Source organism: Marmota flaviventris, chromosome 7 (assembly GCF_047511675.1).
Source record: "Marmota flaviventris isolate mMarFla1 chromosome 7, mMarFla1.hap1, whole genome shotgun sequence".
NCBI classification, from domain to species: domain Eukaryota; kingdom Metazoa; phylum Chordata; class Mammalia; order Rodentia; family Sciuridae; genus Marmota; species Marmota flaviventris.
In genome coordinates, this window is record NC_092504.1 from 140,000,133 (window position 1) to 140,020,883 (window position 20,751).

General features: G+C 39.3%; 1 protein-coding gene across 1 annotated transcript in view; it reads right to left on the minus strand.

Annotated features, from left to right (window-relative positions):
* Fat4 (FAT atypical cadherin 4) overlaps positions 1-20,751 on the minus strand; it is a 153,526-nt gene that overhangs the window by 37,558 nt on the left and 95,217 nt on the right. The window contains exons 7-8 of the mRNA XM_027926740.3: positions 7,315-7,495; positions 950-1,200 (exon numbers count right to left, since the gene is read on the minus strand). Of these exons, the coding sequence (XP_027782541.2) occupies positions 950-1,200; positions 7,315-7,495 (432 nt within the window). The remainder of the gene's footprint in view (positions 1-949; positions 1,201-7,314; positions 7,496-20,751) is intronic.

Genomic DNA, 20,751 nt, shown 5'->3' on the forward strand with positions numbered 1-20,751 from the left:
CTTATGATTTGAATTTTCACATGTCTTTTTGATAAAATGTTGGCACATACATTTATGGATTTTATATTTTCAATTGGTATCAATTAGACTTTCTGAAGTTTACAGAAGATCAAAGATCACTAACAGGAGGAATATTGAATCCATTTACTTTTTCTTATAATTAAAAATATTTTTAAGCAAGGAAAATTGAATTATAAGCTGTATTTGTGCCTATTCCTTTTTGAAAGCTCATCTAAAAAAAATCAGAAATGACATAAGATTTGTGCAGTTCTGTAGATAATAGGCCATTCGTTACCAATAGAAATGATGCTAAACCAAGTTTGGAGGATAAGCAGAAGGGTTAGTTCATACTGTCGATATGGATGTGATTCATAAATGGCTCTACAAGCTGAGTGGCTGAGGGACTTCCATCTAGCAAGATGACATCTTAGAAATAAATACTGTTTAGAATCATTTATTCATTAGACATTTTTAAACATTCTTTGAAGAACTGAAGCAAAAATATTTATTTCCAACCAGCAATTATATTTAAATGCTTATTACCTCTCAGATAAAGTTTCAGGTACTGAGAATATGGTGTGAAAAACAGAGACAATGTTCCTCCTCTTAGGCAGCTCATACATTAATCGTACCAAAGGGGAGAGCCATCTTTGACTGTGAAATAATGTCTAACTTGTTTGCAGTGTTCAAGGGATATTAAGAAATAGTAACAGGAAAGATGTGGCAATTATAAAATCCTATCCACAATTGGTATGGAAAAACAAGTTAATTTATAGAGTTCAAATCTTCTTCAATTTCATTAGCCAAACAACCTGAAATTTAAAGAATTTGCAAAATGAGGCTATAGCAGAAATATGTATATGTATAGAGATAACACAAGTGTATTCACGGAAAACATCCGCTGTATAGTTTGCATGTGTCCATGTGACCTCAGAATCGGACTGATTACCTGGAAGCACTGGGGATGGGATATGGGTGACATATGGGTGATGTTGGAATCGTGGTGGATTGTCGTTGACGTCCGTCACAGTGACAAGCACACTGGTGGAGCTGGACAGAGCCTCCGGGGATCCAGCATCACTGGCGACCACTACTAAAGTGTAGTTGTCTTTCGTTTCCCTGTCCAGCAAGGCGCTTGTGATGATCTGTCCTGTGGATGGGTTGATGGTGAACTGTGAGTTGCCACCCATGATGCTGTAACTAAAGCAGAGACAGAGACAACCATATGACTCTTACTGACATACTCTAGCATCTTTCTGTAATTTAAAAACTAAGGCAGAAGCACAGTGAAATGTTTTTCAAGTAAGACTGAAAAACAACAAAGGAATATGGCTAGAAGATAAATTTTTCAAATTTTATGTGAACATCACATCTTTCTTGTACAATAGCCAATGACCTCAAGGAGATCTCTGCAAGGATTTTAGGACTCTCAAACCATGCAAGCCCACAGAATAAACCCAGAGCACTTCTGTGTTAAATAAATGAGCCTGAAAGTGTAAATCAGGGCCCTGCTCTTGTGCTGAGAGGTCAGTATCACAAATGAATATTTTAAAAATCAGCCTAAAATTATTTTTCTGCTATATGCCATGATAAATGACAGAAAATCAGTCTCAGAGCTTATTCTTTAAAGACAAAACCCTGTGCCTAACACCCGCTAGCTATCAACAACTAGAGAGCTGCCTGTTTACACAGGGCCCTTCCTGGTGGCCCATCCCCTCCTCTGTCATTCCTCATATGGTGGTGTTGCTCTTTTGAGACAGGCATGACATCTTCATGGACAGTTTGATGCTAACCAGATTGGGTACGAGGCAGGACGTTCCACTAAGAACAGCCTCCCCCTGGCTTTGGAGAGTGGAGCCATCTGCACACATTACGGGTGCTGTCTGGGTCCCAGTGGTCGGTGAAGAGAAGCGCCCAACCTGAAGGTTCAGAAACCGACTGTGGCCCCCAAATCTGACAGTTGGAGGTAGCAAGAGAATAGGTTTTTAAACATTTTCCTTTTATACCAACAAGGACGGAGCTTGCTGGAGTTGTGTTTCTATGGCTTGTAACCAAATAAACAAATCCTTAGGAAATGTCTGACAGAAATCACAGGAGAGGAAAAACACCTCGAAGCCAGAGGTGTATGCATTTAGCCTATAATGCGCAGTTTAAAACAAACGTTTTCACATTGTATTCTGCTAATATAATAATAATAATCAACCATTTGTGAGTTGATATTTAAAGAATATGAATCCTATAAAGTATAACAAAACAGGAAAAGACTAAAGAAGGCATTTAATTGAGTAATGACATCGGTATCAATAAAGTGTTGGTATTTCTCAGATTTTTAACATACTTTTGACACAACCACATATGAGAATCGAGACTGATTGAAAACAGAATTGACCGTGTCTTTTGGAGCCAAAAAGATACTTGGTAAAGTTTAGTCACTGACATATACGTGATATCTAGTCCCCTCATCAATCAATCAATCAATAAATAAATCAGTGGTTCATAGATGAAGTCTTTAAAATTAGGAATTGAGGACTTGTAAAATACTCAAGTTATTTATTTATTTATTTAATTTTGGAAGTTTGAAGAAACCTGGATTACGAGAAGTGTGCGATTTTACTTTGGAAACCTCCTTGTTTTGGGGAGGATGTAGAACTTACCAATAATTTAATAAGAAAAAGAAGCCATTCATTCTGCTGTGAGCTTTCTTAACAGCTATGACAACATAGATCACGATTCAATCAAAGATTCGTTCCCTCGAACAGTCACAAATTAAAATAAACTTCCAGTGATGAAAACACGTGCAAATTTGGATTTGGGTGTTTTGCATACAGCAACGGGATGTGTCAGGAAGGAGCAATGTGTGGAAAGGCGAAGGTGGCCCTGGCCCAGGTTTAGCTAAACAAGAAAGGAACAGGTACCATGAACATGTATGCACTACTTTACGCTGCTGTGCATGCTGCGGTCCATATGGTTGTCTGTTGAAATGTAGTAACAGGTTCAGGTTTTGAAAATTAAAGCATAAATTGTCATATTAATATGTGTTCTTTTTCTAGACTTTGTTAAGTTCAAAAATGCACGAGAAGCGTATTTTGAATGTGAGATTCTGTAATGCCACAGGCATGCAAATTTGTCCTTCTAGGATAAAAGGAGGAAAGGCAGGCAGCTCTGTGAATAGAGGCTGAGACACATGTGCTCAGGTTTGGCTGCCTCTCTTGTTTGAGACTTGGTTCTGTTCTCATTACCCAAGGAGATCTTTTCTGCTTCTGTAGTCCAGACCAAATCTGTGTGAGGTTTCAACTTTATTAGACTGGGTCTTGTTCTGTCTTCTGAACAGTTAAACGTCTCAGCTGCTCTTTAAATATCCCCGCATGTTCCCGACTTCTCAGTGTGTACTGAACACTCTTGGGCTATTTACACATCCTGCCATTTAAAACTCAAAACACCCCGGACGGTTTGGTTTTCGTTTAGGATTTTTATAGATGAGGAATCTGAATGTAAAAGAGATTCAAATAGTTACACAAAGAAACTTACAACCTGCAAATGGTAGATCTAGAGTTTTAACTTCTGCCTTTGTAACTTCAACATGCTCTTGTTCCATTACTTAGAATATAAAGAAGGTAAAGTTCAACTGAGGGAATGTAGTGAGAGTGAAAAATGCCACATCGGGTGGCAAAAGCCAGAATGAAGTCTTTCAAGGTGATTCAAGGTAGTATTGGTTACACTGATTTAATTCAAGGAGAACCAACTCATGCATTGCTGTATTTTATCCCAATATCATCACAGACTGTATGCCAAGCTTTTGCAAAATGTGGGATGTGACCATTATGTGAAGATCTTTGTTTTAAATTGTGCCATTAGAATGCATGGAATACTTTTTGCACAAAAATTTTCTGGACCAATCTGACACTGATCACTATGGTTCAAAGTATAGGATAGCAGTTTTCAATGGATTTTCACACAACACTAGATGAAAACAGCATATCATCTTAACATTTTTATTCTAATGATAAATGAACAGATAGATGGGTGAAGAGATCAATTTTGTGAATATTCAGCTTTATACCAAGAACTTCAACATCTCAGACAAATCCTACTACTGACTGGCAGAATTCTATACGCTATCTTGAGAGGAAGTTTTCTCTATGTGACAGATAATGAATCATCAGATTTTCAGACTATCATGAATAAGACATCTCTTCAAAGTTAATATCAGACATTCACTGGGCCCTGCAGGTGACAGGTGAGGGTCAAGCATTTTCCATGGACCACAGCAATATGGATGACAGGTACTGAGAAACTATTCTGAATAGTTGACCTAATTAATTCAATTTATCTGCTAGAGAATCAGTTGTAGTATTAGCATAGCTAGTCCACTGATTTAAAAAAGTCGATCTCCAAAAGTGTTAGGTAATTTGCACATACTATGCAATTAATAACAGTGGAGTCAGGATTCAATCCTGTGCAATTTGACTCCAGGATCTGCTCTTACATTAAACTGAAGACTTTGAACTGAATCTCAGGTTATAGATTTGATTATTCTTATTCTTTGGTGTAGGACAAATGAAGGATGGGACACTCACTAGCCTTTTGAGGTTCATAACCAGGGAGAAGTTGTACCTGCCACTCTCAGGGTGGTGCTAAGCACAATGACCCAGGCAGGCACAGAGTCATGACTATGGTCAGAGACTCCCCAGTGCCCCATGACTTCTCTAGTGGACCCCAGCCTGCTGGAACACAGTGTGAATGCAGCTGTTCTTCCTTTGACAACGCATGCACATGTCCTCTATGCCCTGGATTTCTTCCTGTGTCTCTGACCAGACCCTTAACTGCTTGGTGACATTTCCTTTGAAATCCACCTTTTTACCTTGGAGAATTCCCGTGACACTCCCCAGCCTCTCTCTCTTTCCCCTGATACACTCTCTCCTAAAGTGTTCTCAATCTGGTTCCCTGGTTTAAATGTCCCTCAGACACTGATGACTCCCAGATCTGCAAAGCTATTCCTTAGCTCCACACTCATGTCTCCAACTTCCTAGCTGTGAATGATTGCTACCTCAAGTTATATTCACATGGAAACTTCCAGAATCCCCCAAATCTGTTTCTCATCAGTCCCACCCACCTCAGTCAATGATGCCCAATCTTCTCTGGGGTTCAAGGCAAGATCTTAGTAAAGACAGTTCTGATTTCTCTCTTTCATTTTACACTGTCAATATCAAATGTATACCCTTAATCTATTGCCCAATCTTCATTTCTCCATCTGGGTGGTGAAATGTCCATCTTGTGTTTGATTCACTGTATTGATTAGTACTGAAATGATCTTGCTTCTTTATAGAGCCCCTCTCTACAGTTCTGCCTTACCCATCCAATACAAATACAGAAATTTTATGTTTTTTTTTTATTTTTTGGTTTTAAAATATATCCAATAGTTTCCTACCTAAAAATAAGCTTATAATCCTAGTTTTTAACCATGTCCCAGGAGCAATAAAATGGCTGGGATGATCTGGCACCTGCCCATTTCTCCGGCCTGTTTCTCACTCTGATCCAAATACACTGTCCTTCTTAGATAAAACACAAGGCTCAGTTCCGCCACACTGCTGTACTACTACTAACTTAAAGGTCACGTCCTTACCAAAGCCATCTGCTAGGGTTCAAATGTGTCTTCCAAAAGTCAAAACTTAGCGGCCAATGTGATATTATTGGAGGTGAGGTGTTTGGGAAGTGGTTTGTCAGGAGAGTGGAGCTTTCATGTGAGTTAATGTCCCTTATAAAAGGAATGGCGCCACCAGGCACAGTGGTGCATGCCTGTAATCCCAAAGGCTTCGGAGGCTGAAACAGGAGGATCAGGAGTTCGAAGCCAGCTTTAGCAACAGTGAGGTGCTAAGCAATTCAGTGAGGCTCTGTCTCTAAATAAAATACAAAATAGGGCTGGGGGTGTGATTCAGGGTCTGAGTGCCCCTGAGTTCAATCCCTGATACAAAAAAAAAAAAGAGCTGGAGCCGACTGTGGAGGCTGAGGCAAGAGGACTGAAAGTTCAAGGCCAGCCTCAGCAGCTTAATGAGGATTTAAACAACTTAGCAAGACCCTGATTCTAAATAAAAAATTTAAAAAGGCTAGGGATGCATCTCAGTGATTATGAGCCCCTAGGTTTAATCCCTGGTGCCAAATAATAATAATAATAATAAACAATGAAAGGGCTGGACAGAGTAGGCTCACTCTTACTCTTCCTTCAGGGGAGGACCCGGCCTTCATCTCCTCTGGAAGCACAGCGACATGTTAGTGAGGAGGCAGCAGTGAATTCTGCTGCTGTAGATCACCTAGCCTTGCAAGATGGACTAAGGCACCGTCTACAAATCCACGCTCTGTGTCGCTCTCCACTGTGCTGTCCTGCCTCATCTTCAAGCGGTCAACACTGGATGAAATACTCTTCTCTATCTGTGTTTAGCTGCCTACCTCAAAGTATAGAAATCTTTTCTTCTTGGCACTCTTCTTCAAATCAGCAATTCAATAAGTATTTATTATATACTTGTGACCCTCTTACCCACTATACCATCCTTGCCAATAGGGAGAGTCGGTTTCCCAAGATGTTTTTTTTTTGTTGTTGTTGTTACCAGGCATTGAACTGGGGGGCACTTGACCACTGAGCCACACCCCCAGCCCTATTTTGAATTTATTTAGAGTCAGGGCCTCACTGACCTCGCTTTGGCTGAGGCTGGCTTTGAACTCGCCATCTTCCTGCCTCAGTTTCCTGAGCCACTGGGATTACCCAGCTCCCAAGATGACTTTGTTAAAAGAAAATTAGTAACAAACAAAAAATGAATAAATAATTGATGAAATCATCACAGTACCACTATTTGTGCCCTGGACTGACAACTGATCTGACCTCCTTCGTCCCTCTGAGCCACTGCTTTCCTTGTGATTTAACCCACTCTAATTGGAACAGTACCAGCCGACAGAGGGGGCATGTGAAAAATGATCTGTGTCTTTGGGACTTCTAGAAAATGTGGGAATCTTCTTCCACACCTTTGTCCTGGGCCGGGAAGAAGGGGATGAAGCTGTATCAACTGGACCTTACAGATCAGCTGTCTCGCCTTCTCTCTGAACAAGGGTCCACACTGCTGTTCTCTGTTACTGCCTGATTACTAAGAATAAGAACATTTGTTATTGTCTTAATCCTCATTGTAGCGATGAATATTCAGCAATAGAAAGCAGGACTAGCTCTATGCATTGGTATGAAATTTCCAGAAAGATTATATACACTTAATCCAAAGACTAGTGTTTAATGAGAAAATAACCAAAATTTACAAAGTCCCAGGTACTGACCTTATCACCGCATTTGCTGAAGCATCAGCATCTGAGGCATTTACCAACAGGACATCCGTTCCAGTTGCTGCATCTTCAGGAATTGATATGAAATACATCTTACTGGCAAAAGTGGGGACGTTGTCATTGACGTCATCTACGATGACATTGATTGTTCCCGTTCCCGTCAAGGCAGGGGATCCTAGGAAGACAAGAAAATCAAGTTCAGTGCTAAAAAAAAAAAAAAAGACATACAGAATGATTTTGACAACAATTAGACATAACTAGGAGAGGGAATTTAGATAACATCAAAGCAAAATTTCTGAATATGTTAGACAAGCCGTAGAGTGGCTTTACGTTTCATCATAAGAAAAATATTTTCTTTGATGACCTAGAATTTGACGTTGTTCCTACTGATTCTGCACGAAAAGCATGTGCCATGTACTTATTCTATTTGAGAGGTGCTGATTCAACAATGTAGAACTCGATAGTATCATTTTCATGCCACAAAAGAGACACTACCAGCAATTTCTGGTTACATTAAAACAGTGAAAATGAGACCTGGAGTAATCCACTGGCTGTTAAAAACTAATGTGGCTGTTAAATACTGCATTCCTATTTGTGCCTCTCCGTGCTACCATCTAAAAATCCATGGAGCCTCTAAGGTATTTAAATCCCTTTGTTCATACTAATGGGTACTAGTTTATAGAACCATAGAATAAAATAAGCTTTGAATTATATCTCAAAACTGTAATCTTGCACTTATGATTAATGAGCTGATGTAGTGGTTGCAATTAATTAACATGATTCAATTTAATTTCTTGTTTTAGTTCTATTATCAGCAGAGTTAAAACCCAACATTTAACAAGAATTTGGAGGCACTATCTGAACTAGAAGATTTAACAAGCTCATTTTGTGGTGAAGATCAGACACCATCTTTGGTTGGAATTTTGTGGGCTGTCCCCATATCTAAACACAGAATCATCTCCTTTGGTTGTGCTTTCAAAACCATTTTTCAAACTTTAACTCTTCCAATAAAAACAAGGAAGATCCATTTAACTGCATTTATCTAAAATAAGTCAGGCCCAAGAGATTCTCCTTTTTGTCTATAAGACATTGCTTTTCCTCCCATAAAGTCATTTCCCTCTATATGAAGTTAAGTCCCACCCATTTTCCTATTCAGAGTACCTTAAGTAAAGCCATCATTCACTCATTCATTCATTCATCTGTAAAATATTTATGTCCATACTAATCAATAGTAGTTTATAGAATTATAGGATAAAATAAGCTTCAACTTATATCTCAAAGCTGCAACTTGATTATCACAGAATGATGTTGAGATTCATAACCTTTGAGTATTATTTTTTCTAATAATCTTGCAATTTACTAATACTTTCTTCAGCACTATTCAACCTTTTTTTTCCCTGTGATTGTAGATTGTAATTCTTGATAGCATAGTACCAATCGGGTTTTATGATCAGGTGTGTAGAAACAAAAATTAAAACACTAGAAAATCATGTAATGCATTGATTTTACTGTTCTACTTTTGTGCTCTGTACAGGAAGCTCAAATTCTATGTGAAATAAAGAACACTTATGGTGGACACTGTAAGAAGTATGGCATCTCCTGGATATTTCTGCAATTAAATTCAGGTTGCACGCTGGTAATTGTTTGCACTCACACACACACACATACACATATATACATGTGTGTGTATGCATGTGTATCTTTCTCAGTAAGATACTTTACATACAGCATTTCATGTCATTATCATATTTTGAAATTCATAACTATAGAAATCTTATTTATTAATGTTTGATTTTACATCACAGGAAATGAAATTAACCCTCACTGTATTGGTTACATTTATAATTCACTACAAACTTTAAAAAAATAATGTAATTGCCTTTTCAATAGTCACTTATCATAACTGATGGTAAGATTATCCTAAATATTACTTACACACCCCAAAATAGATAAACACTGAAGAAACATTTCCAAATGAGGCTTTAGAAATCTCATGCAGCATATTAATATCGGTAATTGAGTTCTTAGAGATGCGTGCAAGAAGTGAATATAAATGGTTGCAACTTATCTTTACAGATAATACCTCTGTCATCTTTGTTTTGAAGACAGATTTAGACAGGCAGTCAGTGTAGAAAGGTAAGTCAAGCCAGGTCGGATCTAGGAGGCCAATTTTGAGTGAGTCTGGGAGTTGGAGACTGTCCCCTGAAGGATCTACCTGTCCCTGCTCCCACCTGTTGCCAAGGTGACCTTCCCAGGAATTTCCCCCCTACAGGGAGCTATAAGGTTGTTAAAGTGCCCTTGTCTACTCCACCCTGCCCTTCCCCCTTCCGCTCACCTTTGGCCTCCCACCGAGCAGTCCTGGGCCTAGTCCTGTCCAGGAAGGAGAAAGATAAGTTGGGGGAGGGAGGCAGGAGAACAAAGGAGTCCTAGGACATATAAAAAGGGCAGAACACCTCATTTCCTGGGATACCAGGATACAGCTATGGCCCCTTCTCCCTCCTGGGAGAAGTCTATGTTTCCCCTTTTTAAATAAACCCTGCTTCATATGCCTGCCTTGGCGTGCGTCTCCAATGTTCAAACTCCAGCCTGTGGGAAGCAGGACCATCACCCAAAACCAACAGTATCAGTTTTATCTGTGGAACTTGTAACTTGTTCAATGCCACAGACCCACTGAGGAGGGCAGCCCAGATCTGACACCTGGGAGGCACCCTGGAGAGTCCTCCAGCCCACAGCCCCCTGGCATTGCTGACAGCAAAACCAGGCAGGAGGCGGAGAAAGGGCCACCTGAGAGGACTCTGGCTATTCACCAGTTCAAGTCTGTGGGCTTTTGGATCCAAGAGTCTTGGCATAAATTTACAATTTCTCATGAACCCCATATTACCGCTAAAATAATTATTCAAGAGCGCACTGCTGAAGACCAATGTTTAGCCTAAATTCTTTGAGCATGTATTTGATTACATACAATTTACAAAATTAAAGTTAATGATCTGAATAGCGTGAGTAGTCCTCCTTCTGGTTGCATATAAAAAAGTAAATGTAGAGAATATCTAAACATTTGGGCAAAAGAAGCGCTAGAGGAAGGACAGATGCACGTGAGGAACTGAGAGACGGGGTAACTAAATCAAGGTCCTGAGGCAAAGAACAGGGAAGAGGCAGGGCTCTGTGGTCTCTCATGGATACCTTCCCCACCCTCTAAATCTGTCTCCATATGTGAAGCTGAAATAGTGAATAGAATGTACCCCTGAGAGGTAGTGAGGGGAATGGAATCATCAACCAGCTCATGACCCAGGCCTTGGATGCTACCTAGCACATAGTTAAAATGCCTTCTCTGTTACTCATTATTGCTCTCATACTTGTTTCAGAAACAACACTAGGAGATTGGCTGACATATAAAAGCCCTATTTTTAATTTTATGGATTTCTATATTTATAGCTCTCGGGATGGTTTTTCCCTTCTCAAACCTTTCATCCAAGTCCTATGATAACATTATTGGGGAGAACATTTTGAATCACAATTCATCTTCAGTTTCTTGGTAGCATAGATATGAGACATTCAGTTCTCAAAAATTTCACAGCTTTATGGAAGACTCATTGTATTATTTTCAAATGCAAAACTTTAAACTTACTGTGAGATTTTAAGGAAGATCTGTGTATCTCTGATATGAACACATTGCGTTTTAATCCACACTCTTCAACTTGTTAAGAAACGACCCAGCAACTGCCAAGCAAGGGATTTATCTTTGGTATTTTTAAGTGCCTGGTGACACACAATATGGAAAACCACATAAAATGACTAACTCACTGGTCAGGAGCATGTGATCCCTTTCTTTGTCTGTCAAGCTACATATTGTTGCTGATGCATGTTCTGAGTTAGGAGCAGTCAGGAAAAGAGGATGGTGACACAGAGGACTTTCAGTGAGTCCAGTCTTTTTCCACACCCTCCGGCCACCCCAGCCTCTCACTGGTCGACAAAAGGCATGATGTGAGGACATCATTGCTTGTCAGCTGTATGCAGAAAAGCGCAAGCAGGGGAGAAAAGTGGGAATGTCACCCGATTTCACAGAAGTATCATTCCTACTCTTCTTGCCAGATGAGGGATGCAATTCCCCAGTCCTGGGCCACCAAAGACTGTGGGATCTCTTTGTTTGCGCTGGTGAATGATGAAGCCATGTCACTGCCCTTGATTTTCAGTTTGTTTGCTTTTCTTCTTTTTTAATTCTTCCTTTTAACTTTGTGAAGAAATCATCCAGGGTGCTCATGTTTCTGTTTCCCAGAATTTTCCCGGGTGCATCCCATGGGAACTGCCCCATGATGTTTTCTATTCCTTCATCTTCATTCCCTTCAGAGTTTCTGCTGGCTCCACTGATTCACCTGCCTGCCTAGGGATGTCTCTTCTTGTTAGGATGCTCACCTTCAATATGTCAAATGTTGAAAGCAATTACTGTTTCTAAACCAATTTATATATAAATTGAAATATGTGTGTGTGTGTGTATATATAATCACATTCTCATTTGATACCAGATCAGTGAATAAGTATTTCATGAATGTAATACAACATTTAATATACAGATTCTATGAAACAGGTGTCACTGTTTAATTTTTTAAAAAGAATTAACCATTTTTAAAAACATTCAGCTATAATGTTAAAAAAGAACCAATTTTGAATTCTTAAAGCATTATTTTCTAAGCTTTTAAGCTCAGATAAAACTATGCCACTCTATTGCAGATCTTGGAATCTACATTATTAACATTATTATCAATATATTTCTGTCATATCTTCTATTAATCTGTAAACTAGGCAAGAACAGGAATAATTCTGTTTAAAGGATCTTTATAAAATCCTATAATAAATACCATTAGGCCTTGTAGTTGGTCTGTATTAACTTCTTTAGTTTTATACACACGGATCTAGTCTAGCGACCACATCACTGCAAGTTCAAAGAATTGAACACCTCTAGAAATACTCAATTTGAGAATGCAGGCCTTAGCCTATGACTGGGGTCATAGAACAAGACTGGTGATAAAGGTCAGAATTTTGGAGCTAGGATACTCATAAACAGAAGGTACTGATTAATCCTGAATCCCCTGAGATTCAGAGCAGGAGGAGCCGTGTGCACATGAGTGGATCTGATAATGATGAATTATGTAGGCAGCTGTGTAAGAGGCAAGATGTTCAGTTCTATCATTTATGGAAACCAGATGCAACCAGAAAGGAGAGAGAGGATGTACCACCAAACCCCTGAAGGAGGATAGTGCACCAATAAGAGGAATGGAAGGCACAAATAAACACAAGGTCAAGGTCTCAGAAATTTGTAATTACAGAGATTTGAAGGGTGTCACGGACATTCACATTAGAAGTCAGAAATGCAATTATGATTCAAAAGTCCAGTTACAATTCATAGAAGACAGAAGGAATTTCAATTTTCAATTAGTAAAAATATATGTATTATATAAAGATACATGTGCATACAAGTGTATATATGTATAGATGTATAGATATAAAATAAACATGGGTAAATGTATAAGGATCTTTTTTACATTATAGACATCAAATGCATCTACGTATTTTATATACACTATGGGTATGTAAAGTACATAGATGTGAAAATACTGGTTTAAAATGCCACATGAATGGAACTTTATAAATGGTCCAAAAAACAATCACTTGTGCTTATGCACACATTCTCTCTCTCTCTCTCTCTCTCACACACACACACACACACACACACACACACACACACACACACAGACTAGCTACAGGGTACTCTTCCCATTGTTCATTATGCCACAGGTAACCCTAGGCATTGTGTGGGTCACATTTTATGCACTTGAATTTGGGAGGTGATTAAACTAGTCCTGCCTTTACCATTGGTGGCTCAATAGGCTTAAATACATCAAAATTAACTTCAAGGAAATTTAAAATAACATCACAAAAAGAAGAAGTTGTAGGTGAATGCTCCATCACCAAACACACACCCACTAAGTGTAAGAGACGAGTCCAAACAACTGATCAAAGGTTAAACTTCATGCAGGTCTCATTTTTGTATTATCCTCTATAAATAAAACATGCTTTCCTGAAACATGAAAAGCTATTGAGCAGAAACAGAATTTTTGCTTAACTGAAATCCATTTCCTTGAATAAAGCTGATTTCATTCGTGACATTAACCACTGGTACATGGATGCCTCAATCACGTATGTTGATTACAGTCAGGTGTGAGCTTCTATTTTCCCATGAAATAAACACATTTTTTTTCTCACAGTAAGTTAAGTATCCACTGAAAATGTACTGAAGTGAAGCCCTTCTGTGTTAACCTTGAAGATTGCATGGTTAGAGTTAAATATGAACCAGAAAATACATAAAATAAATATGTATAGCATTGTCAATGTTACCAATAGCTCCCTATTTTAAAATTTATTTTATCAAATAATATATTACTTTCTTATTAGTGCTATAATTGTGTCTAAGTAAGTTATGTATAATCTATAATTACAATTTTATACACACCCCCTTAAGTATCACTTAATGTTTTTCATTAAATCTCCAGGATCTTGTTAAAAGCAGCATATTTCCTCCATGTAATTTGCACACTGTATAGAGACAAGAAAACTAAAAGAAACAATTTAATAGTGATATGAAAATTACAGTGAAATATTGCACAATGCACTTTACATCATGGAATCTCTGCATAAAAATGGCTAAATACTAAATTTTCTGGCATGGCTATTTTACAAGAATACTTTTAAATTATAAAATACCTAAAAAGAGCATGCTACAGGGACACTGCTACATCGATGTTCATAGCAGCACAATTCACAATAGCAAGACTGTGGAACCAACCTAGATGCCCTTCAATAGATGAATGGGTAAAAAAAATGTGGCATTTATACACAATGGAGTATTACTCTGCATTAAAAAATGACAAAATCATAGAATTTACAGGGAAATGGATGGCATTAGAGCAGATTATGCTAAGTGAAGCTAGCCAATCCCTAAAAAACAAATGCCAAATGTCTTCTTTGATATAAGGAGAGTAACTAAGAACAGAGTAGGGTCGAAGAGCATGAGAAGAAGATTAACATTAAACAGGGATGAGAGGTGGGAGGGAAAGGGAGAGAGAAGGGAAATTGCATGGAAATGGAAGGAGACACTCGGAGTTATACAAAAGTACATACAAGAGGAAGTGAGGGGAAAGGGAAAAATAATACAAGGGGGACAAATGAATGTCAGTAGAGGGGGCAGAGAGAGAAGAGGGGAGGGGAGGGGAGGGGAGGGGGGATAGTAGAGGATAGGAAAGGCAGCAGAACACAACAGACACTAGTATGGCAATATGTAAATCAATGGATGTGTAACTGATGTGATTCTGCAATCTGTATATGGGGTAAAAATGGGAGCTCATAACCCACTTGAATCAAAGTGTGAAATATGATATATCAAGAACTATGTAATGTTTTGAACAGCCAACAATAAAAAATAAAAAAACAAATATTAATTATTTTATCCTTATAACATGCACATTGATAAATCACTATTCAGAGGACATTAAAATATATAAATCAACATGGATACAAAAACTCTGAAATCAACTTCGCTCCTGACTCCTTAGGGCAAATAGAAAATTATAGATTTTATGAAATAACTATAAAAATAGGCTTCAAAATGTTTAAATTTTGACCAGATAAAACTAGAGAACTTTCAGAAAGAAAGAAATTTCTTTATAATGAAATCAGGTCATTTTCTATTATACTTGATGTTTATCTTTTCAGTAGTATGAATTTTTTCTTTGATATTAGAAATAGTATATTGGCATATTGGTTTATTTTCTTTGTGTACTCAGATTTACAGCTTATATGAAGTGAATGAATGCTAGACTGACATTTTATCGGCTTAATTCTATGGCAATTCTAGCTCTTATTCAACAAAAGTTTGGAACTTATCATTTTTATTTTCCATCTTATGAAAATGAAGTTATATATAGGAAGATTTTTCACTACTAAAAGACTAATTGATTTAAAGAAACTTATCTAGTGACATAATATTTATGTCACTAAGAGACATGAGACAAAGCCTTGATAGAAATCAGAGGAAGTAAAACAACCACCAATTCTCAACCATGAAAACAAAACTCTTGAGATAAAAACTTGCCTTAGACTCAGGTATACAGTAAGTGGAATGCAATTAGTTTCTGTGGTTGAGAAGAACTCCAGCACCATTTAACTTATGGAATCACTGTGGCTTCCATAATCATTTTCAGGCAATTTTCATTATTAAAAATGCTTGTCCTAACACACAAGGCAAACTTCTCATGAAAACAGTTCTAACAAAATATATTCTTTCTGGAACATTTAGAAAATAACTCTTCAGATGTAAAATGTCATAACACAATTCTAACCTCTCCTCTGATTGCAGAGCCATCTGTACTGCAATGACTCCCATCAGCTAAACAATGTGACAGACAGTATTGATTGAAAATATCGCCATGTCCTCACTAGGAAAGTACAGCAGGGTGGCTTGTCCTCTTAGCTGTTGACATGCACTTTTGCAAAAAACATCTTGGTTCTTCTCCATCAAAAACTAATTTCTAATCAATCAGCACAGGAATGCGGCTTATTCCCTTTTTCATGGGGTGATAAATACCCTTAATTAGAAATGCTAATAACTCAACTTTTCCCCACAGACAGATTAATTATGTTAACACAGAGACACTTCATAATGGAACTTTTTGGCTAAATCTATAGACAGAATATCTCTATGTCTCTTTAGCATATTAGACTCTGAATAGTCTAATATATGATGGATATAATTTATGCACAGATTAATCTCCCACCTCATATGAAATGCAAACACCCTCCCCCCCGATGACTGCATTGTCTATGATGCATGTTCCATAATCCAGCATCTTATCTAACATTTGCTTTGCACACTGCACTTTATAAAACCCCGTGGGTGCACATTTCTTGGTTTGATAAAGAAAGAGAGTGATCCTGTGGTTTCTGATTTATGAAAAATCCTACTTTATGAAGTTTATAAACTATTTTAATGATAGATAACCACAAGTTTGATTTTGTTTTTGTTGTTGTTGTTGTACTCTGCACTCCTTTTAATAGGAAAGAAATCCAGCCAACAAAGAGAAACTATGACAGACATGGTCTATATAAAAAAGAATATGGCGGACCAGGACGCATGAAACATAAGTCATGTAGCTTAATTTTTATTAATGGGGTTTTGTTTCTTTTTTAAATTTTTAGTCCATAAAATTGGAAGAAGTGTCTAACTGGGCTGTTTAGATTAAATGAGATGATACAGCACAGCCCCTGGTGTGCAGGGGAATTCAGTGTGACAGAACAGCACCTTCTTAATGTCTCTGCCTTCCCAAGATGTATCTGTACTTGACTGTCTTCCTTCAGAACTGCACCTTTTTATCTAACTTTCCACTTGACATTTCCAATGACGAGGACACTGTATCTTAAAGATAACATGTCAAAAACCAATTCTTGACAATCACCCTAAAATCTCGACTGTCTTCATCTACAAATTGGCCAGGCCAACTGTTTGGGATTCCTGTGTGGCTTCTCTGGCTTCCTTAATTCCTACACCTCCAGTTCCACCCTTGAGTCCAGTTGGCTCAACTTGTTAACTGGATAAAGTGAGTAAGTTCTTGACACCTGATGGAATTCAGAACACACCACCCTAAAGGGCGACATCTGGGCCTCTTAAAGTCTGAATGGGAAGGGGTTGGGAATGGTGGGTGCAGAAAGGACCCACCCGTCCTCTCCTCCCCTGAAGCAGGTCCTAGAAGTGGGTGTCCTCCCCCTTCTCCCTGAAGACACAGCGGCTGGCTGCTCCCCCAGTTCCCTCAGTTTGTCCCCTCTCCACTCCTCTCCAGACCCAGTACAGACACCTGCGGGTGACTTTCCCCTGGTCTCCCTCCCCTTTTGCATCTCCAGTGTCACTCAGAACTCCTGTTAAACACTCTCCGGTTTTCACTTGCTGATCTCTCTTTGGTCTTGCTAATTTACAGGGTCCCACCGAGGAGCACAGGGAAAGGGAGACTCTTCCACACCACACTCTCAGCTGATTTCAAACACCACCCTCAGGGACTAGCGTAGTGGGCTCTTAGCCACCATCTCTCCTTTCTTCTCCGCCACTGCTCCTGACTCTCTCTTCTCCACAAAACCAGTTATGCTCACACCCCAGAACCCCCCTGTCCAGAGCGCTGGTGAGGCTTCACCTGGGCCTCAGAGGTCACACAGGCGATGCGCCCTGCTCGCCTGGGCTGCCAGCGCTCCTCTCCTCCTTGTTCCAGTCCACCCAGAGTCCAGCTGGGTCTTAGATAAAACAAACTCATCCCCACTGCAGGGACTCAGGTCCACACCACACCACTTAGGAATCCCCACACCTCACCCTCCTGACTCTGCACCTCCAGATCCCTCTCTCCAGACTCCTCACGGGCTTCATTTAACTCATTGCCTTTCACGACGTATGCTTTATGTTTTGTTTGTTGTCTGTCTTTCTGACTATAATCCGAGCTCTAGCACAAAAGAACTTCTCTTCTCACCAGTGACCAGGATGCCTGAAGATGCTGCTCCCTAAACACTTCCTGACCAATCCGCATCGGCACGCTTGTTATATACTAATAAACCCCACAAAACAGAATGGTCTTATTGGCTATAATTAGAACATACTTACGAGGTATATCAAGTTAGCATCACAATCTGATTGCAATAAACACAAAATGATAACTGGCAGTGATGATTAGCAATCTCATCATCCTCTACCTGAAAAGACTAATAAATTCTCTGTATCTTCTCCTACTTAATCATTTAATTTGAACCATGCCCAAAAGCTACCTTCAAAAGATGGTTATTAAAATTACTGATTCCTGATTTGGCTTCACTTAAGAATGTTTTGAAAATCTTATTTCTTTAGGGAAAGGAAAATAAGCATGGAATATTTTACTCATTAAAGTGTAATGAATAGGTTATGAAAAGAAATAGGTTTTTAAATCACATTTTTTGAACTTGATGTTGAGCCAAGAGTCAGTAGGATATTTTAAGGAGTATCTTGATTTCCCTAAAGTGTGTAATAAACAATGTCCACGTGAGCAAGAACTGGGCTGAAATGCAGAAGTCTTGGCACGTTCCTCCTTGGCCTCCACCTGGGACTGTAAACTGTGGCAAACTCTCCTTACCCAGGCTGCCATTCCCTTATCCGGAAAATGAAGCCAGTGGCCTGGCTCATCTCCGGGAAGGCTTCTGGCCAAAAAAAAAATTATCATTTTAAATGAGACTTCTCTAACTTAGAATTTTTTTTTTTTGTACATAGTTCTCTTCATAAATACCTCCACGCTACACCATGAATTAGGACTATAACATCCCAACTGCTGTACCATCCTGTTCTGCTGCCGTCTCACACATGAACTCCATTCCACAAAACAGTAGGTGCAGCTCTTCATGGTTCACAGGCTTTGGTTTGCCAGGGAGAACAAAAGATTGTCTTAAGTTAAAAAAAAATTCCAGAGACCTAGACAATTTTACTTGCAGAGATGTATGTGTATATATTAGAATAGCTTATCTAAGCCCCCAAATTTTCACCACAAAATCCAACACAAGCAAACTTCTCGTGCTGTTGATGTGAAGAAGGACAGGCCCTTATATTTAAGCAGCACGAACCCAACCATCCCGTGGAGGATAACAGCAGAAATACTGAAAAGGTGCCGGGGTACCTGAGAGACGGGGAAGGTTTGAATTGTGCTTTGCTTTGGGAAACCCAGATGGAAAAGAATTGCCAAGTAGTAAAACTTTTCAAAACCATGAAACCACGTTTTGCTTATGCAGATTTTGAATTAGCGTATCTAAGAAAAAGTAAGCAGCTCCTAAACACAGAGTAGCAACAAGACCTGTCTAGATAACAGAGTTGAGCAGGAGCCAGAAGGTTTGGGGGAGAGTCATGAGAATAGGGCTCAGGCAGTGTCCTAAGCACTTGGAACTGAATTAAAGCCATAAAATGCTTCAGTGGGTCCTTGCATGTGACCACAATTTATCACATTGCAGGAAACACCACGGAGCCTCAAATGTTTGCACTGCTTTAGGCAGAGGTCAGTGTGAATGACCACAACCAATTTAGCAGAAACTTCTGGAATTCCAGCCATGAGTTTAAAAAGATTTTTGTATTTTTCCTTTGTCCTTTACAAAACCTGCAAGTGGAAAATATGGAACAATAAGAGAAATACAAGTGTGTTATGTAAATAAAAACAACCGTTGCACATTAAAACGACAGGTGGGTGATTAATGGATAACAGATTATGATCTTTCTCATTCATTTAAATTACCCATTCATTCAGCAGCATGTATTAAGTTCCCATTTAGCCACAGACCCTGTTGTGGGAATGGTTCTCAATAATGCTGAGGAAGCATAAGTTCTGGAAGGATGATCAGGGTGGGTGAGGTCAACACAGGATGCCACTCATGTGCTGAACCACATGTATGCAGAAGATTTTAGACAGCAGCCAGTGTTAAGAGCTCAGAGGACAAGGTGATAGAGAGAAGGAAAGGGGCAGAGTGGAGACCCAGGAAGTCCTCTCAAAGAAACCAACACATTAGATAAAAGCAAGACTTGAGCTCTCCCCCAGTTCCACCATAATAGAACACAACTGCTGACAGCCGAGCAGAACACTCCAGGGGCCACAGGCAAGAGAAAGGGGGCCATTGGCCATGCGTGGTCACTTTTCAGCAACCGCTCTCAAGATGCCAGCGCGCAGGTCTGAAATACAGAGGTGTAAATATTTCCATGGTGACCAAGTTCAAACTAGCAGCATGATGGCACCAAACGCAGAGTCAGGAAGAGTCCAGGGCGAGCAGGTACCAGTGCCCCCAGCTCTGAACCAAAGCAGCAACAGGAGATGGAAGAGGTCAGGTGGGTGAGGAGTGACCCCTCATGCTGCATATGGTCAGGGGTCAGCAGTTTATCATTCTTGGAAGCCAGTGGAGGGGCTTTAAGCCAGCCATGGAGTATGATGATCAAATTTACAGTTTTAAAAGTTCATGAGATGCCTGCTGTTGGATGCGGCATGCAGGAGAACACACAGAGGGTTGGAAAGCTGTGGAACTAGCCCTGGCTGGACCGAGGTGGAAATCATGGAGATGAAGGAAAGCAGATAAATTCCAGGCACTGCAGATATTCTGAGGCAAAGTCCACTCATAAGTGGATTTGTTGAAGGAGGTACAGCAGAAAAGGAATGAAGAATAGTAGGGCTTACAGTAGGGTGTACCTTCCCTGTTGTGAAATGGTGAACAGAGAGCAGTCTGTGGAGGAAGGAAATCACCCAGTTTCACTTTAGTCCTGTTTAGCTTGAGAGTTATCTAGCAAACAGGGGCCTAATTAATAGCTAAAATAAGCCATTTTCTTACCTACTTTGAATAATACATTTTTGT